This window comes from Gymnoscopelus microlampas, assembly GCF_963454915.1.
Source record: "Gymnoscopelus microlampas genome assembly, chromosome: 11".
NCBI lineage: Eukaryota > Metazoa > Chordata > Actinopteri > Myctophiformes > Myctophidae > Gymnoscopelus > Gymnoscopelus microlampas.
This window is the reverse complement of record NC_139948.1, coordinates 55,149,971-55,166,587: the sequence shown is the minus strand read 5'-3', so window position 1 is coordinate 55,166,587 and position 16,617 is coordinate 55,149,971. Positions and strand designations below refer to the sequence as shown.

The 16,617-nt window shown below is 42.3% G+C and overlaps 1 protein-coding gene across 1 annotated transcript in view; it reads left to right on the top strand.

The window, feature by feature from the left end:
• cdc27 (cell division cycle 27) overlaps positions 1–16,617 on the top strand; it is a 42,657-nt gene that overhangs the window by 13,636 nt on the left and 12,404 nt on the right. The window contains exons 6-12 of the mRNA XM_084071565.1: positions 667–806; positions 3,116–3,339; positions 3,486–3,582; positions 3,793–3,899; positions 9,587–9,686; positions 10,795–10,987; positions 16,018–16,190. Of these exons, the coding sequence (XP_083927691.1) occupies positions 667–806; positions 3,116–3,339; positions 3,486–3,582; positions 3,793–3,899; positions 9,587–9,686; positions 10,795–10,987; positions 16,018–16,190 (1,034 nt within the window). The remainder of the gene's footprint in view (positions 1–666; positions 807–3,115; positions 3,340–3,485; positions 3,583–3,792; positions 3,900–9,586; positions 9,687–10,794; positions 10,988–16,017; positions 16,191–16,617) is intronic.

Below are 16,617 nucleotides of genomic sequence, written 5' to 3'. Positions count from 1 at the left end.
ATTATGTCACTCTGTCACCTAGGTAACCAGTCATGTTATTATTATTATTATTATTATTATTATTATGTCACTCTGTCACCTAGGTAACCATTCATTTTATTATTATTATGTCACTCTGTCACCTAGGTAACCATTATTATTATTATGTCACTCTGTCACCTAGGTAACCATTATTATTATTATGTCACTCTGTCACCTAGGTAACCATTATTATTATTATGTCACTCTGTCACCTAGGTAACCATTATTATTATGTCACTCTGTCACCTAGGTAACCATTATTATTATTATTATTATTATTATTATATCACTCTGTCACCTAGGTAACAATTATTATTATTATGTCACTCTGTCACCTAGGTAACCATTATTATTATTATGTCACTCTGTCACCTAGGTAACCATTCATGTTATTATTATTATTATTATGTCACTCTGTCACCTAGGTAACCATTAATGTTTCACTGTGCTTCCCTCGATGGTTGTTAATCACTGAGGGTTTCACTGTGCTTCTGTGAAGATAAAGAAAAAGTGACCTCCAGACAGAGGAATTCATTCATTCATTCATGGCAGTGAATGAGAACTGTTATTATTAATGAATATTATAATTGTATGTATTCATATTATGATTATTAATTCATTCATATTATAATCAATGCATTCCAGGAGAGAAACCAGATCCAGACCAGGTCTTCAGACTTTCCTCTCTTCAGAACGTAGTCCCGCCCCTTCCTGCTATTACCCCCGTCCAGAACCCCTCCCACCGCCTAGACACCGCCCTCATGGAGACGCCCCAGGACACGCTGGTACTTATTATTATTATTATTATTGTGTCGCCCCCTAGAGGTGGGAGGTCCTGTTCATATGCGTTTTCAACCTATTACGTTTCTGTCCTCGTTAAGGTTTTTAACCAATCGCTAGTTGAACACATTGGCCTACCGAACGTCCCCTTCTGTGACGCTCTGTAGTCTGTAGTCTGTCTGTAGTCTGTCTGTTGTCTGTCTGTTGTCTGTCTGTTTGATATCACTGTCTGTCTGTAGTCTGTCTTTAGTTTGTCTGTTTGATATCATTTGTTCTATCATATAGATAGAGCAATTATGATATAATTGTTATCAAGATATGCTAGAACAAAGATATGTTAGAACAAAGATATGTTAGAACAAAGATATGCTAGAACAAAGATATGTTAGAACAAAGATATGTTAGAACAAAGATATGCTAGAACAAAGATATGTTAGAACAAAGATATGCTAGAACAAAGATATGTTAGAACAAAGATATGTTAGAACAAAGATATGCTAGAACAAAGATATGCTAGAACAAAGATATGCTAGAACAAAGATATGTTAGAACAAAGATATGCTAGAACAAAGATATGCTAGAACAAAGATATGTTAGAACAAAGATATGTTAGAACAAAGATATGTTAGAACAAAGATATATTAGAACAAAGATATGCTAGAACAAAGATATGCTAGAACAAAGATATGCTAGAACAAAGATATGCTAGAACAAAGATATGTTAGAACAAAGATATGTTAGAACAAAGATATGCTAGAACAAAGATATGCTAGAACAAAGATATGTTAGAACAAAGATATGCTAGAACAAAGATATGTTAGAACAAAGATATGCAAGAGCAAAGATATGTTAGAACAAAGATATGCTAGAACAAAGATATGTTAGAACAAAGATATGCTAGAACAAAGATATGTTAGAACAAAGATATGTTAGAACAAAGATATGCTAGAACAAAGATATGTTAGAACAAAGATATGCTAGAACAAAGATATGTTAGAACAAAGATATGTTAGAACAAAGATATGCTAGAACAAAGATATGCTAGAACAAAGATATGTTAGAACAAAGATATGCTAGAACAAAGATATGCTAGAACAAAGATATGTTAGAACAAAGATATGCTAGAACAAATATATGCTAGAACAAAGATATGCTAGAACAAAGATATGTTAGAACAAAGATATGCTAGAACAAAGATATGTTAGAACAAAGATATGCTAGAACAAATATATGCTAGAACAAAGATATGTTAGAACAAAGATATGTTAGAACAAAGATATGCTAGAACAAAGATATGCTAGAACAAAGATATGCTAGAACAAAGATATGTTAGAACAAAGATATGTTAGAACAAAGATATGCTAGAACAAAGATATGCTAGAACAAAGATATGCTAGAACAAAGATATGCTATATGTTAGAACAAAGATATGTTAGAACAAAGATATGCTAGAACAAAGATATGCTAGAACAAAGATATGCTAGAACAAAGATATGTTAGAACAAAGATATGCTAGAACAAAGATATGCTAGAACAAAGATATGTTAGAACATATTGTTCTAGCATATCATATCATGCATGTATGCATGCAGACCAGTTGTTGACGTTGGCTGCGCCCGTTTATTCCATCCTAGACCTGCGGAGCAGCATTGTCTGACTGTCTGAGAGGCATCTAGACACATAATCCACTCCTAAATGTATATCTACACTAATACATAATCGCTGTGAAAATATATCTATAAACTCATTTAATATACATTAGTTTATAGATATATAAACTAATTAAATAAAATATTTTATAAAGTAATTTAAACAAACTGCTTTAACAGTCATACGGTTAAGCTTGCAGATCTGCATGGCTGCATTGGCTATTTGAAAATATCAGATCTACAAGCTCACAACAGGTCGCATGGCTTTTCATGTTTTTTTGGGTCGTATTCTGGTCCTTCATGTCGTGAAGTCGGGCGTTTTGTGAATATTTAAGGGCGTGTTATTTAAATGACGCTCGTTTTCAGACGTGACATTTATCAAAGCTCCGTCCTGATATACGCTAGAATCAGCTGTTTAGGATCCTTTGATAAATGTGACTTCCACGTTGGTGTACGGCCGAATATATGGAGAAATATACGGCGGTTTATACGCTGCGTTGATAAATGAGGGCCAGTGTGTCCTTACAGACTATTTACTGTGTCTTTAATGTCACACACACACACACACACACACACACACACACACACACACACACACACACACACACACACACACACACACACACACACTGTGTCCTTACAGACTATTTACTGTGTCTTTTCAGGAGTTGAATCGTCTCAATCTAGAATCTTCCAACGCCAAGCTGATGTCTGATTCGTCAGTCTCCTATATAGACTCCTCCCTCATCACCCCGGATACCGGCTCCCTATTGGCCAACACTGTTACGCTGGGCTCCACTGGATCCCTATTGGCCAGCAAGCAGAACAAACCCAAGAGTGGGAGGAGCTTACTAGGAGGAACGGCTGCGCTCAGCCCCCTTACACCCAGGTATTTAAATACTTTATAAAATACTCATTTACACCCAGGTATTTTAGTACTTTATAAAATACTCATTTACACCCAGGTATAACAAAGATACTATCTTCATCTTTAATGATAAATGATTTATATTTGTACTTTATATTATTTTGTAGTTTTGGGATTCTGCCCCTGGAGCCCAGCCCAGGAGACCCCTCATATCTCCAGAACTACACAGACAGTTCCTTAACTAACGCTAACCCTAACAAGAAGGTACACACACACACACACACACACACACACACACACACACACACACACACACACACACACACACACACACACACACACACACACACACACACACACACACACACACACACACACACACACACACACACACACACACAGACACACACACACACACACACGCACACACACACACAGTAATAAGGCATTCATAAGGATCTCTTATGTCCTCAGTCGGTGTCTAGGATCAGTCAGTCTAAAGTGTTCAGTCAGAGTGGAAACAGCAGAGACGTGCTGCCAATCCCCTTCAACCAATCACAGACCACCGCTCCACACACCAGGTAAGATATTAACCAATCACAGACCACCGCTCCACACACCAGGTAAGATATTAACCAATCACAGTCAGGGTTCGCCTTATTTTCCTCACACGGCCAATCAGACCAGCAGTCCTCACACTAGGGCGGGGCCATTAAGTGTGATGTAATCCCTCTTATGTTAATGTGAACAGCTGTGTCCTTAAAGGACCTTAAAGGACCATAGAACCCCACACTGTGTCCTTAAAGGACCATAGAACCCCACACTGTGTCCTTAAAGGACCATAGAACCCCACACTGTGTCATTAACACATTTCATATCATAATGTAGTCATAATGTCAGCCATTTATTGTAGTTGTTTAGTTTTTTTCACCTTGTCACAGACCTCGCTAAATACCTTAAAACCGCACGTTAAACTGTTTGTAGACACACAGGGTGTCTGTGTGAGTTAAACTATGTGTAGACACACAGGGTAGATGTGTGAGTTAAACTGTGTGTAGACACACAGGGTAGGTGTGTGAGTTAAACTGTGTGTAGACACACAGGGTAGTTGTGTGAGTTAAACTGTGTGTAGACACACAGGGTAGGTGTGTGAGTTAAACTATGTGTAGACACACAGGGTAGTTGTGTGAGTTAAACTATGTGTAGACACACAGGGTAGGTGTGTGAGTTAAACTGTGTGTAGACACACAGGGTAGTTGTGTGAGTTAAACTGTGTGTAGACACACAGGGTAGGTGTGTGAGTTAAACTGTGTGTAGACACACAGGGTAGCTGTGTGAGTTAAACTGTGTGTAGACACACAGGGTAGCTGTGTGAGTTAAACTGTTTGTAGACACACAGGGTATCTGTGTGAGTTAAACTGTTTGTAGACACACAGGGTATCTGTGTGAGTTAAACTGTTTGTAGACACACAGGGTAGTTGTGTGAGTTAAACTGTTTGTAGACACACAGGGTATCTGTGTGAGTTAAACTGTGTGTAGACACACAGGGTAGTTGTGTGAGTTAAACTGTGTAGACACACAGGGTAGATGTGTGAGTTAAACTGTGTGTAGACACACAGGGTAGCTGTGTGAGTTAAACTGTTTGTAGACACACAGGGTAATTGTGTGAGTTAAACTGTGTGTAGACACACAGGGTAGTTGTGTGAGTTAAACTGTGTGTAGACACACAGGGTAGTTGTGTGAGTTAAACTGTGTGTAGACACACAGGGTAGTTGTGTGAGTTAAACTGTTTGTAGACACACAGGGTAGATGTGTGAGTTAAACTGTTTGTAGACACACAGGGTAGTTGTGTGAGTTAAACTGTTTGTAGACACACAGGGTAGTTGTGTGAGTTAAACTGTGTGTAGACACACAGGGTAGTTGTGTGAGTTAAACTGTGTGTAGACACACAGGGTAGTTGTGTGAGTTAAACTGTGTGTAGACACACAGGGTAGTTGTGTGAGTTAAACTGTGTGTAGACACACAGGGTATCTGTGTGAGTTAAACTGTGTGTAGACACACAGGGTATCTGTGTGAGTTAAACTGTGTGTAGACACACAGGGTAGCTGTGTGAGTTAAACTGTGTGTAGACACACAGGGTAGTTGTGTGAGTTAAACTGTGTGTAGACACACAGGGTAGTTGTGTGAGTTAAACTGTTTGTAGACACACAGGGTAGATGTGTGAGTTAAACTGTTTGTAGACACACAGGGTAGTTGTGTGAGTTAAACTGTTTGTAGACACACAGGGTAGTTGTGTGAGTTAAACTGTTTGTAGACACACAGGGTAGTTGTGTGAGTTAAACTGTGTGTAGACACACAGGGTAGTTGTGTGAGTTAAACTGTGTGTAGACACACAGGGTAGCTGTGTGAGTTAAACTGTGTGTAGACACACAGGGTAGTTGTGTGAGTTAAACTGTGTGTAGACACACAGGGTAGTTGTGTGAGTTAAACTGTGTGTAGACACACAGGGTAGTTTTGTGAGTTAAACTGTGTGTAGACACACAGGGTAGTTGTGTGAGTTAAACTGTTTGTAGACACACAGGGTAGATGTGTGAGTTAAACTGTTTGTAGACACACAGGGTAGTTGTGTGAGTTAAACTGTTTGTAGACACACAGGGTAGTTGTGTGAGTTAAACTGTGTGTAGACACACAGGGTAGTTGTGTGAGTTAAACTGTGTGTAGACACACAGGGTAGTTGTGTGAGTTAAACTGTGTGTAGACACACAGGGTAGTTTTGTGAGTTAAACTGTGTGTAGACACACAGGGTAGTTGTGTGAGTTAAACTGTTTGTAGACACACAGGGTAGCTGTGTGAGTTAAACTGTGTGTAGACACACAGGGTAGATGTGTGAGTTAAACTGTGTGTAGACACACAGGGTAGTTGTGTGAGTTAAACTGTGTAGACACACAGGGTGTCTGTGTGAGTTAAACTGTGTGTAGACACACAGGGTAGATGCGTGAGTTAAACTGTGTGTAGACACACAGGGTAGTTGTGTGAGTTAAACTGTGTGTAGACACACAGGGTAGTTGTGTGAGTTAAACTGTTTGTAGACACATAGGGTAGATGTGTGAGTTAAACTGTTTGTAGACACACAGGGTAGTTGTGTGAGTTAAACTGTTTGTAGACACACAGGGTAGTTGTGTGAGTTAAACTGTTTGTAGACACACAGGGTAGATGTGTGAGTTAAACTGTGTGTAGACACACAGGGTAGATGTGTGAGTTAAACTGTGTGTAGACACACAGGGTAGATGTGTGAGTTAAACTGTGTGTAGACACACAGGGTAGATGTGTGAGTTAAACTGTGTGTAGACACACAGGGTAGATGTGTGAGTTAAACTGTGTGTAGACACACAGGGTAGATGTGTGAGTTAAACTGTTTGTAGACACACAGGGTAGTTGTGTGAGTTAAACTGTTTGTAGACACACAGGGTAGATGTGTGAGTTAAACTGTGTGTAGACACACAGGGTAGTTGTGTGAGTTAAACTGTGTGTAGACACACAGGGTAGTTGTGTGAGTTAAACTGTGTGTAGCCACACAGGGTAGTTGTGTGAGTTAAACTGTGTGTAGACACACAGGGTAGTTGTGTGAGTTAAACTCTTTGTAGACACACAGGGTAGATGTGTGAGTTAAACTGTGTGTAGACACACAGGGTAGATGTGTGAGTTAAACTGTGTGTAGACACACAGGGTAGTTGTGTGAGTTAAACTGTGTGTAGACACACAGGGTAGTTGTGTGAGTTAAACTGTGTGTAGACACACAGGGTATCTGTGTGAGTTAAACTGTGTGTAGACACACAGGGTAGCTGTGTGAGTTAAACTGTGTGTAGACACACAGGGTAGTTGTGTGAGTTAAACTGTGTGTAGACACACAGGGTAGTTGTGTGAGTTAAACTGTTTGTAGACACACAGGGTAGATGTGTGAGTTAAACTGTTTGTAGACACACAGGGTAGTTGTGTGAGTTAAACTGTTTGTAGACACACAGGGTAGTTGTGTGAGTTAAACTGTGTGTAGACACACAGGGTAGTTGTGTGAGTTAAACTGTGTGTAGACACACAGGGTAGCTGTGTGAGTTAAACTGTGTGTAGACACACAGGGTAGCTGTGTGAGTTAAACTGTGTGTAGACACACAGGGTAGTTGTGTGAGTTAAACTGTGTGTAGACACACAGGGTAGTTGTGTGAGTTAAACTGTGTGTAGACACACAGGGTAGTTGTGCGAGTTAAACTGTTTGTAGACACACAGGGTAGATGTGTGAGTTAAACTGTTTGTAGACACACAGGGTAGTTGTGTGAGTTAAACTGTTTGTAGACACACAGGGTAGTTGTGTGAGTTAAACTGTGTGTAGACACACAGGGTAGTTGTGTGAGTTAAACTGTGTGTAGACACACAGGGTAGTTGTGTGAGTTAAACTGTGTGTAGACACACAGGGTAGTTTTGTGAGTTAAACTGTGTGTAGACACACAGGGTAGTTGTGTGAGTTAAACTGTTTGTAGACACACAGGGTAGCTGTGTGAGTTAAACTGTGTGTAGACACACAGGGTAGATGTGTGAGTTAAACTGTGTGTAGACACACAGGGTAGTTGTGTGAGTTAAACTGTGTAGACACACAGGGTGTCTGTGTGAGTTAAACTGTGTGTAGACACACAGGGTAGATGTGTGAGTTAAACTGTGTGTAGACACACAGGGTAGTTGTGTGAGTTAAACTGTGTGTAGACACACAGGGTAGTTGTGTGAGTTAAACTGTGTGTAGACACACAGGGTAGTTGTGTGAGTTAAACTGTTTGTAGACACATAGGGTAGATGTGTGAGTTAAACTGTTTGTAGACACACAGGGTAGTTGTGTGAGTTAAACTGTTTGTAGACACACAGGGTAGTTGTGTGAGTTAAACTGTTTGTAGACACACAGGGTAGATGTGTGAGTTAAACTGTTTGTAGACACACAGGGTAGTTGTGTGAGTTAAACTGTTTGTAGACACACAGGGTAGATGTGTGAGTTAAACTGTGTGTAGACACACAGGGTAGTTGTGTGAGTTAAACTGTGTGTAGACACACAGGGTAGTTGTGTGAGTTAAACTGTGTGTAGACACACAGGGTAGTTGTGTGAGTTAAACTCTTTGTAGACACACAGGGTAGATGTGTGAGTTAAACTGTGTGTAGACACACAGGGTAGATGTGTGAGTTAAACTGTGTGTAGACACACAGGGTAGTTGTGTGAGTTAAACTGTGTGTAGACACACAGGGTAGTTGTGTGAGTTAAACTGTGTGTAGACACACAGGGTAGTTGTGTGAGTTAAACTGTTTGTAGACACACAGGGTAGATGTGTGAGTTAAACTGTGTGTAGACACACAGGGTAGATGTGTGAGTTAAACTGTGTGTAGACACACAGGGTAGCTGTGTGAGTTAAACTGTGTGTAGACACACAGGGTAGTTGTGTGAGTTAAACTGTTTGTAGACACACAGGGTAGATGTGTGAGTTAAACTGTGTGTAGACACACAGGGTAGATGTGTGAGTTAAACTGTTTGTAGACACACAGGGTAGATGTGTGAGTTAAACTGTTTGTAGACACACAGGGTAGCTGTGTGAGTTAAACTGTTTGTAGACACACAGGGTAGATTTGTGAGTTAAACTGTGTGTAGACACACAGGGTAGTTGTGTGAGTTAAACTGTGTGTAGACACACAGGGTGTCTGTGTGAGTTAAACTGTGTGTAGACACACAGGGTAGTTGTGTGAGTTAAACTGTGTGTAGACACACAGGGTAGTTGTGTGAGTTAAACTGTGTGTAGACACACAGGGTAGTTGTGTGAGTTAAACTGTGTGTAGACACACAGGGTCTCAGACGCCCAGAGAAAACCCATCGTCCATTTTGAAGCTACAGAAAAACAACTGAGAAAATGGACATTTAGTTTCCGCTTTAGAGTGGAGGCGGATGGGAACGAAAATCTCCGGAAATGGATAATTCCCTTTCCGGTGGAGCTACATGTATGTGTGTGTGCTACATGTATGTGTGTGTGTTACAATGAAATGTGTCGTGGTGAACGAGGCCCTACGATGAAATGTGAACCTGAGAAAAAAACAAAAAAAAGACCACTTCGCCTAGATCTATGTGACTGGCACTCAACCATAGAACCCCAGACTGTGTCCTTAAAGTGTGTGTGTGTGTGTGTGTGTGTGTGTGTGTGTGTGTGTGTGTGTGTGTGTGTGTGTGTGTGTGTGTGTGTGTGCTCAGTACAACTCCTCAGGTGTTGAGTCCTACTCTTGCTGCTCCTCCCAACATTCAGCCCAGACGTTCTTCTAGACTGTTTACCTCAGCAAGTTCTACTGCTAAGGTATATATACTACTATACTATATATACTATACAAGTTCTACTGCTAAGGTACTACGTTATATATACTACTATACTATATACCGTAAATTTCGGACTGTAAGCCGCGACTTTTTTCCCATTTTTCGACCCTGCGGCTTATATAACGGTGCGGCTTATCTATGGATTTTTATAGCTAATGGCCACTAGGGGACCTCCTAAATCTATGGATTTCACACCCGCGGCTTATAGTCCAGTGCAGCTTATATATGTACAAATCATTCAATTTAGCTGCTGCTGCTTATATTCAGGTGCGCCTTATAGTGCGAAAGTTACGGTATACTATACAAGTTCTACTGCTAAGGTACTACAATATATACTAATACTACTATACTATATATACTATACAAGTTCTACTGCTAAGGTACAGTACTACATAATATACAGGGTGCACATCACGTTTTAGGTCTAGTACTCAGAAGAGCACCTGGAGATGTGACTTGGACACCGAAATAAATGTGCGTGAGAAAAAAGGACGCTCTGCTTCCAAATTCCGCCGATTTTTGCCTTTCTTTTTTCTCTCACGCCGTTAGGAGAAGGAAGCCCCCTGTGCTGCTGCGCTGCTTTTATCCACCACATGTGGACGTTCACGCTAGAGCACCTGCCCTTTGCCCTCTTGACCAGAAGTGCCCTTTTGAAAAAAAATATTTTTTTTTTTCATTTTACAGCAGGGTCTACAACAGGGGGTCCGGGACCCCTAGGGGGTCCTCAGAGTTACTAGAGGGGGTCCGCCAAATCTTTATGTGATATGATTTTTCTTTTTACCATAACCACTCGAAACCTAGCATCCCTTTTCTGAGGAGAACTTTAGCCAAAAATAGCAGATCTACAAGCCCACAACGCCTCGCGCTGCGAGGCGTTGTGGGCTTGTAGATCTGCTATTTTTGGCAAAGAGGTATAGGTGTAGAGGGAGAAAAGATCAGACCAAGTAAACAAAAAAATATATAATTTTCTTGAGCACCTGCCCCTCAAAATGTCTGTGCACGCCACTGACCCCTGGTATACGTATTATCATTGACCGTGTGTGTGTGTGTGTGTGTGTGTGTGTGTGTGTGTGTGTGTGTGTGTGTAGGAGAACAGTAAGAAGCTGAAGATGAAGTTTCCCACTAAGATTCCCAACAGGAAGACAAAGTGTAAACCTGGGAAGACGTCCAGCTCCAACCTGAACGAGAGTCTGGACATCCTGAAGCTGGACTCGTCTCTGTCTGACATGAAGGCTCCAGGACAGACTTACCAGTCCTTATGTCTGCAGAAAGCTGCTACTGGTACGTCCTTATGACCCTTATTACCCTTATTACATCCTTATGACACTTACCAGTCCTTATGTCTGCAGAAAGCTGCTACTGGTACGTCCTTATGACCCTTATTACCCTTATTACATCCTTATGACACTTACCAGTCCTTATGTCTGCAGAAAGCTGCTACTGGTACGTCCTTATGACCCTTATTACCCTTATTACATCCTTATGACACTTACCAGTCCTTATGTCTGCAGAAAGCTGCTACTGGTACGTCCTTATGACCCTTATTACATCCTTATGTCCTTATGACCCTTATTACATCCTACTGGTATGTCCTTATGACCCTTATTATATCCTTATGACACTTACCAGTCCTTATCTCTGCAGAAAGCTGCTACTGGTACGTCCTTATGTAATCTCTCAAGAACAGATTCTGCTCTGCGTTGGAATCTGTCGGTAGCCGTGTTGACAACCCGTGCGCATTGGTTTCAAGTGGGCGTGCCTTCAGATCAGGAAGCAGGCCGCGCTTTACCCAATCAAATGTAGTGGGCGGGATTCACGTGTCCGTCCACCCTTCCCCACTAGAAACAAACTGAAACTCATTTAACAATAGCGTCCTCGGAGCAGACAAAACCACAGAAAGATATTCACATTTTAACTTGCTCTTTCATCATAGAAACAAGTGGGCTTATAACCAAAACCATCCATGTTCTCTGGGAGAAGTGGTGTTAGTGTTCTGTGTAGAAATATTGTTAGTGGGAATGAAAACATAGTCGCACCAACCGGAAGTGAAAGGCTGAAGGCAGACACAAACCCCGGTTTCCTTGCGCACTGGTGTTACGTTTGCTTCCTGCCAGACCCAACAGACAATATAACCAACAGCAGAGGTCGCTGTTTTTCATTTTCAGTTGGGTCTGGCTACGTGAGACTAGTCCTTATGAAATACCTCCTTATTACCCTTATTACATCCTTATGACACCTATGTGTTTCAGACGGTCTACTCTCAGTGCTCAGAGACCTGGGTAAAGGGTATCTAGCGTTGTGTTAATGAGGTGTGTGTATATGTGTTTCAGACGGTCTACTCTCAGTGCTCAGAGACCTGGGTAAAGGGTATCTAGCGTTGTGTTAATGAGGTGTGTGTATATGTGTTTCAGACGGTCTACTCTCAGTGCTCAGAGACCTGGCTAAAGGGTATCTAGCGTTGTGTTAATGAGGTGTGTGTGTATATGTGTTTCAGACGGTCTACTCTCAGTGCTCAGAGACCTGGGTAAAGGGTATCTAGCGTTGTGTTAATGAGGTGTGTGTATATGTGTTTCAGACGGTCTACTCTCAGTGCTCAGAGACCTGGGTAAAGGGTATCTAGCGTTGTGTTAATGAGGTGTGTGTATATGTGTTTCAGACGGTCTACTCTCAGTGCTCAGAGACCTGGGTAAAGGGTATCTAGCGTTGTGTTAATGAGGTGTGTGTATATGTGTTTCAGACGGTCTACTCTCAGTGCTCAGAGACCTGGGTAAAGGGTATCTAGCGTTGTGTTAATGAGGTGTGTGTATATGTGTTTCAGACGGTCTACTCTCAGTGCTCAGAGACCTGGGTAAAGGGTATCTAGCGTTGTGTTAATGAGGTGTGTGTATATGTGTTTCAGACGGTCTACTCTCAGTGCTCAGAGACCTGGGTAAAGGGTATCTAGCGTTGTGTTAATGAGGTGTGTGTATATGTGTTTCAGACGGTCTACTCTCAGTGCTCAGAGACCTGGGTAAAGGGTATCTAGCGTTGTGTTAATGAGGTGTGTGTATATGTGTTTCAGACGGTCTACTCTCAGTGCTCAGAGACCTGGGTAAAGGGTATCTAGCGTTGTGTTAATGAGGTGTGTGTATATGTGTTTCAGACGGTCTACTCTCAGTGCTCAGAGACCTGGGTAAAGGGTATCTAGCGTTGTGTTAATGAGGTGTGTGTGTGTATATGTGTTTCAGACGGTCTACTCTCAGTGCTCAGAGACCTGGGTAAAGGGTATCTAGCGTTGTGTTAATGAGGTGTGTGTGTATATGTGTTTCAGACGGTCTACTCTCAGTGCTCAGAGACCTGGGTAAAGGGTATCTAGCGTTGTGTTAATGAGGTGTGTGTATATGTGTTTCAGACGGTCTACTCTCAGTGCTCAGAGACCTGGGTAAAGGGTATCTAGCGTTGTGTTAATGAGGTGTGTGTATATGTGTTTCAGACGGTCTACTCTCAGTGCTCAGAGACCTGGGTAAAGGGTATCTAGCGTTGTGTTAATGAGGTGTGTGTATATGTGTTTCAGACGGTCTACTCTCAGTGCTCAGAGACCTGGGTAAAGGGTATCTAGCGTTGTGTTAATGAGGTGTGTGTATATGTGTTTCAGACGGTCTACTCTCAGTGCTCAGAGACCTGGGTAAAGGGTATCTAGCGTTGTGTTAATGAGGTGTGTGTATATGTGTTTCAGACGGTCTACTCTCAGTGCTCAGAGACCTGGGTAAAGGGTATCTAGCGTTGTGTTAATGAGGTGTGTGTGTATATGTGTTTCAGACGGTCTACTCTCAGTGCTCAGAGACCTGGGTAAAGGGTATCTAGCGTTGTGTTAATGAGGTGTGTGTATATGTGTTTCAGACGGTCTACTCTCAGTGCTCAGAGACCTGGGTAAAGGGTATCTAGCGTTGTGTTAATGAGGTGTGTGTATATGTGTTTCAGACGGTCTACTCTCAGTGCTCAGAGACCTGGGTAAAGGGTATCTAGTGTTGTGTTAATGAGGTGTGTGTATATGTGTTTCAGACGGTCTACTCTCAGTGCTCAGAGACCTGGGTAAAGGGTATCTAGCGTTGTGTTAATGAGGTGTGTGTATATGTGTTTCAGACGGTCTACTCTCAGTGCTCAGAGACCTGGGTAAAGGGTATCTAGCGTTGTGTTAATGAGGTGTGTGTATATGTGTTTCAGACGGTCTACTCTCAGTGCTCAGAGACCTGGGTAAAGGGTATCTAGCGTTGTGTTAATGAGGTGTGTGTATATGTGTTTCAGACGGTCTACTCTCAGTGCTCAGAGACCTGGGTAAAGGGTATCTAGTGTTGTGTTAATGAGGTGTGTGTATATGTGTTTCAGACGGTCTACTCTCAGTGCTCAGAGACCTGGGTAAAGGGTATCTAGCGTTGTGTTAATGAGGTGTGTGTATATGTGTTTCAGACGGTCTACTCTCAGTGCTCAGAGACCTGGGTAAAGGGTATCTAGCGTTGTGTTAATGAGGTGTGTGTGTATATGTGTTTCAGACGGTCTACTCTCAGTGCTCAGAGACCTGGGTAAAGGGTATCTAGCGTTGTGTTAATGAGGTGTGTGTATATGTGTTTCAGACGGTCTACTCTCAGTGCTCAGAGACCTGGGTAAAGGGTATCTAGCGTTGTGTTAATGAGGTGTGTGTGTATATGTGTTTCAGGCCGTCTACTCTCAGTGCTCAGAGACCTGGGTAAAGGGTATCTAGCGTTGTGTTAATGAGGTGTGTGTATATGTGTTTCAGACGGTCTACTCTCAGTGCTCAGAGACCTGGGTAAAGGGTATCTAGCGTTGTGTTAATGAGGTGTGTGTATATGTGTTTCAGACGGTCTACTCTCAGTGCTCAGGGTATCTAGCGTTGTGTTAATGAGGTGTGTGTGTATATGTGTTTCAGACGGTCTACTCTCAGTGCTCAGAGACCTGGGTAAAGGGTATCTAGCGTTGTGTTAATGAGGTGTGTGTATATGTGTTTCAGACGGTCTACTCTCAGTGCTCAGAGACCTGGGTAAAGGGTATCTAGCGTTGTGTTAATGAGGTGTGTGTATATGTGTTTCAGACGGTCTACTCTCAGTGCTCAGAGACCTGGGTAAAGGGTATCTAGCGTTGTGTTAATGAGGTGTGTGTGTATATGTGTTTCAGACGGTCTACTCTCAGTGCTCAGAGACCTGGGTAAAGGGTATCTAGCGTTGTGTTAATGAGGTGTGTGTATATGTGTTTCAGACGGTCTACTCTCAGTGCTCAGAGACCTGGGTAAAGGGTATCTAGCGTTGTGTTAATGAGGTGTGTGTGTATATGTGTTTCAGGCGGTCTACTCTCAGTGCTCAGAGACCTGGGTAAAGGGTATCTAGCGTTGTGTTAATGAGGTGTGTGTATATGTGTTTCAGACGGTCTACTCTCAGTGCTCAGAGACCTGTGTAAAGGGTATCTAGCGTTGTGTTAATGAGGTGTGTGTGTATATGTGTTTCAGACGGTCTACTCTCAGTGCTCAGAGACCTGGGTAAAGGGTATCTAGCGTTGTGTTAATGAGGTGTGTGTGTATATGTGTTTCAGACGGTCTACTCTCAGTGCTCAGAGACCTGGGTAAAGGGTATCTAGCGTTGTGTTAATGAGGTGTGTGTATATGTGTTTCAGACGGTCTACTCTCAGTGCTCAGAGACCTGGGTAAAGGGTATCTAGCGTTGTGTTAATGAGGTGTGTGTATATGTGTTTCAGACGGTCTACTCTCAGTGCTCAGAGACCTGGGTAAAGGGTATCTAGCGTTGTGTTAATGAGGTGTGTGTATATGTGTTTCAGACGGTCTACTCTCAGTGCTCAGAGACCTGGGTAAAGGGTATCTAGCGTTGTGTTAATGAGGTGTGTGTATATGTGTTTCAGACGGTCTACTCTCAGTGCTCAGAGACCTGGGTAAAGGGTATCTAGCGTTGTGTTAATGAGGTGTGTGTATATGTGTTTCAGACGGTCTACTCTCAGTGCTCAGAGACCTGGGTAAAGGGTATCTAGCGTTGTGTTAATGAGGTGTGTGTATATGTGTTTCAGACGGTCTACTCTCAGTGCTCAGAGACCTGGGTAAAGGGTATCTAGCGTTGTGTTAATGAGGTGTGTGTGTATATGTGTTTCAGACGGTCTACTCTCAGTGCTCAGAGACCTGGGTAAAGGGTATCTAGCGTTGTGTTAATGAGGTGTGTGTATATGTGTTTCAGACGGTCTACTCTCAGTGCTCAGAGACCTGGGTAAAGGGTATCTAGCGTTGTGTTAATGAGGTGTGTGTATATGTGTTTCAGACGGTCTACTCTCAGTGCTCAGAGACCTGGGTAAAGGGTATCTAGCGTTGTGTTCATACAACAGCAGAGAAGCCGTCAGCGTTCTGTCCTCTCTGCCGTCTCATCACTACAACACAGGCTGGGTGTTGAGTCACATCGCTACCGCACACTTTGAACTGGCCGAGTACCTGCAGGTAACACACACACACACACACACACACACACACACACACACACACACACACACACACACACACACACACACACACACACACACACACACACACACACACCAGTCCACGTAAGAGCACTGAACATGGAAAAAGTGCTTTCATGTATTATGCTCCACACAAATGGAACAAACTTCAGGACTCTCTGAAACTGGTGCCATTGGTCTCAATAGAGACATTCAGGGTGCTTCTAGAGGACACACTATGGTCTCAATAGAGACATTCAGGGTGCTTCTAGAGGACACACTATGGTCTCAATAGAGACATTCAGGGTGCTTCTTGAGGACACACTATGGTCTCAATAGAGGCATTCAGGGTGCTTCTAGAGGACACACTATGGTCTCAATAGAGACATTCAGGGTGCTTCTAGAGGACACACTATGGTCTCAAT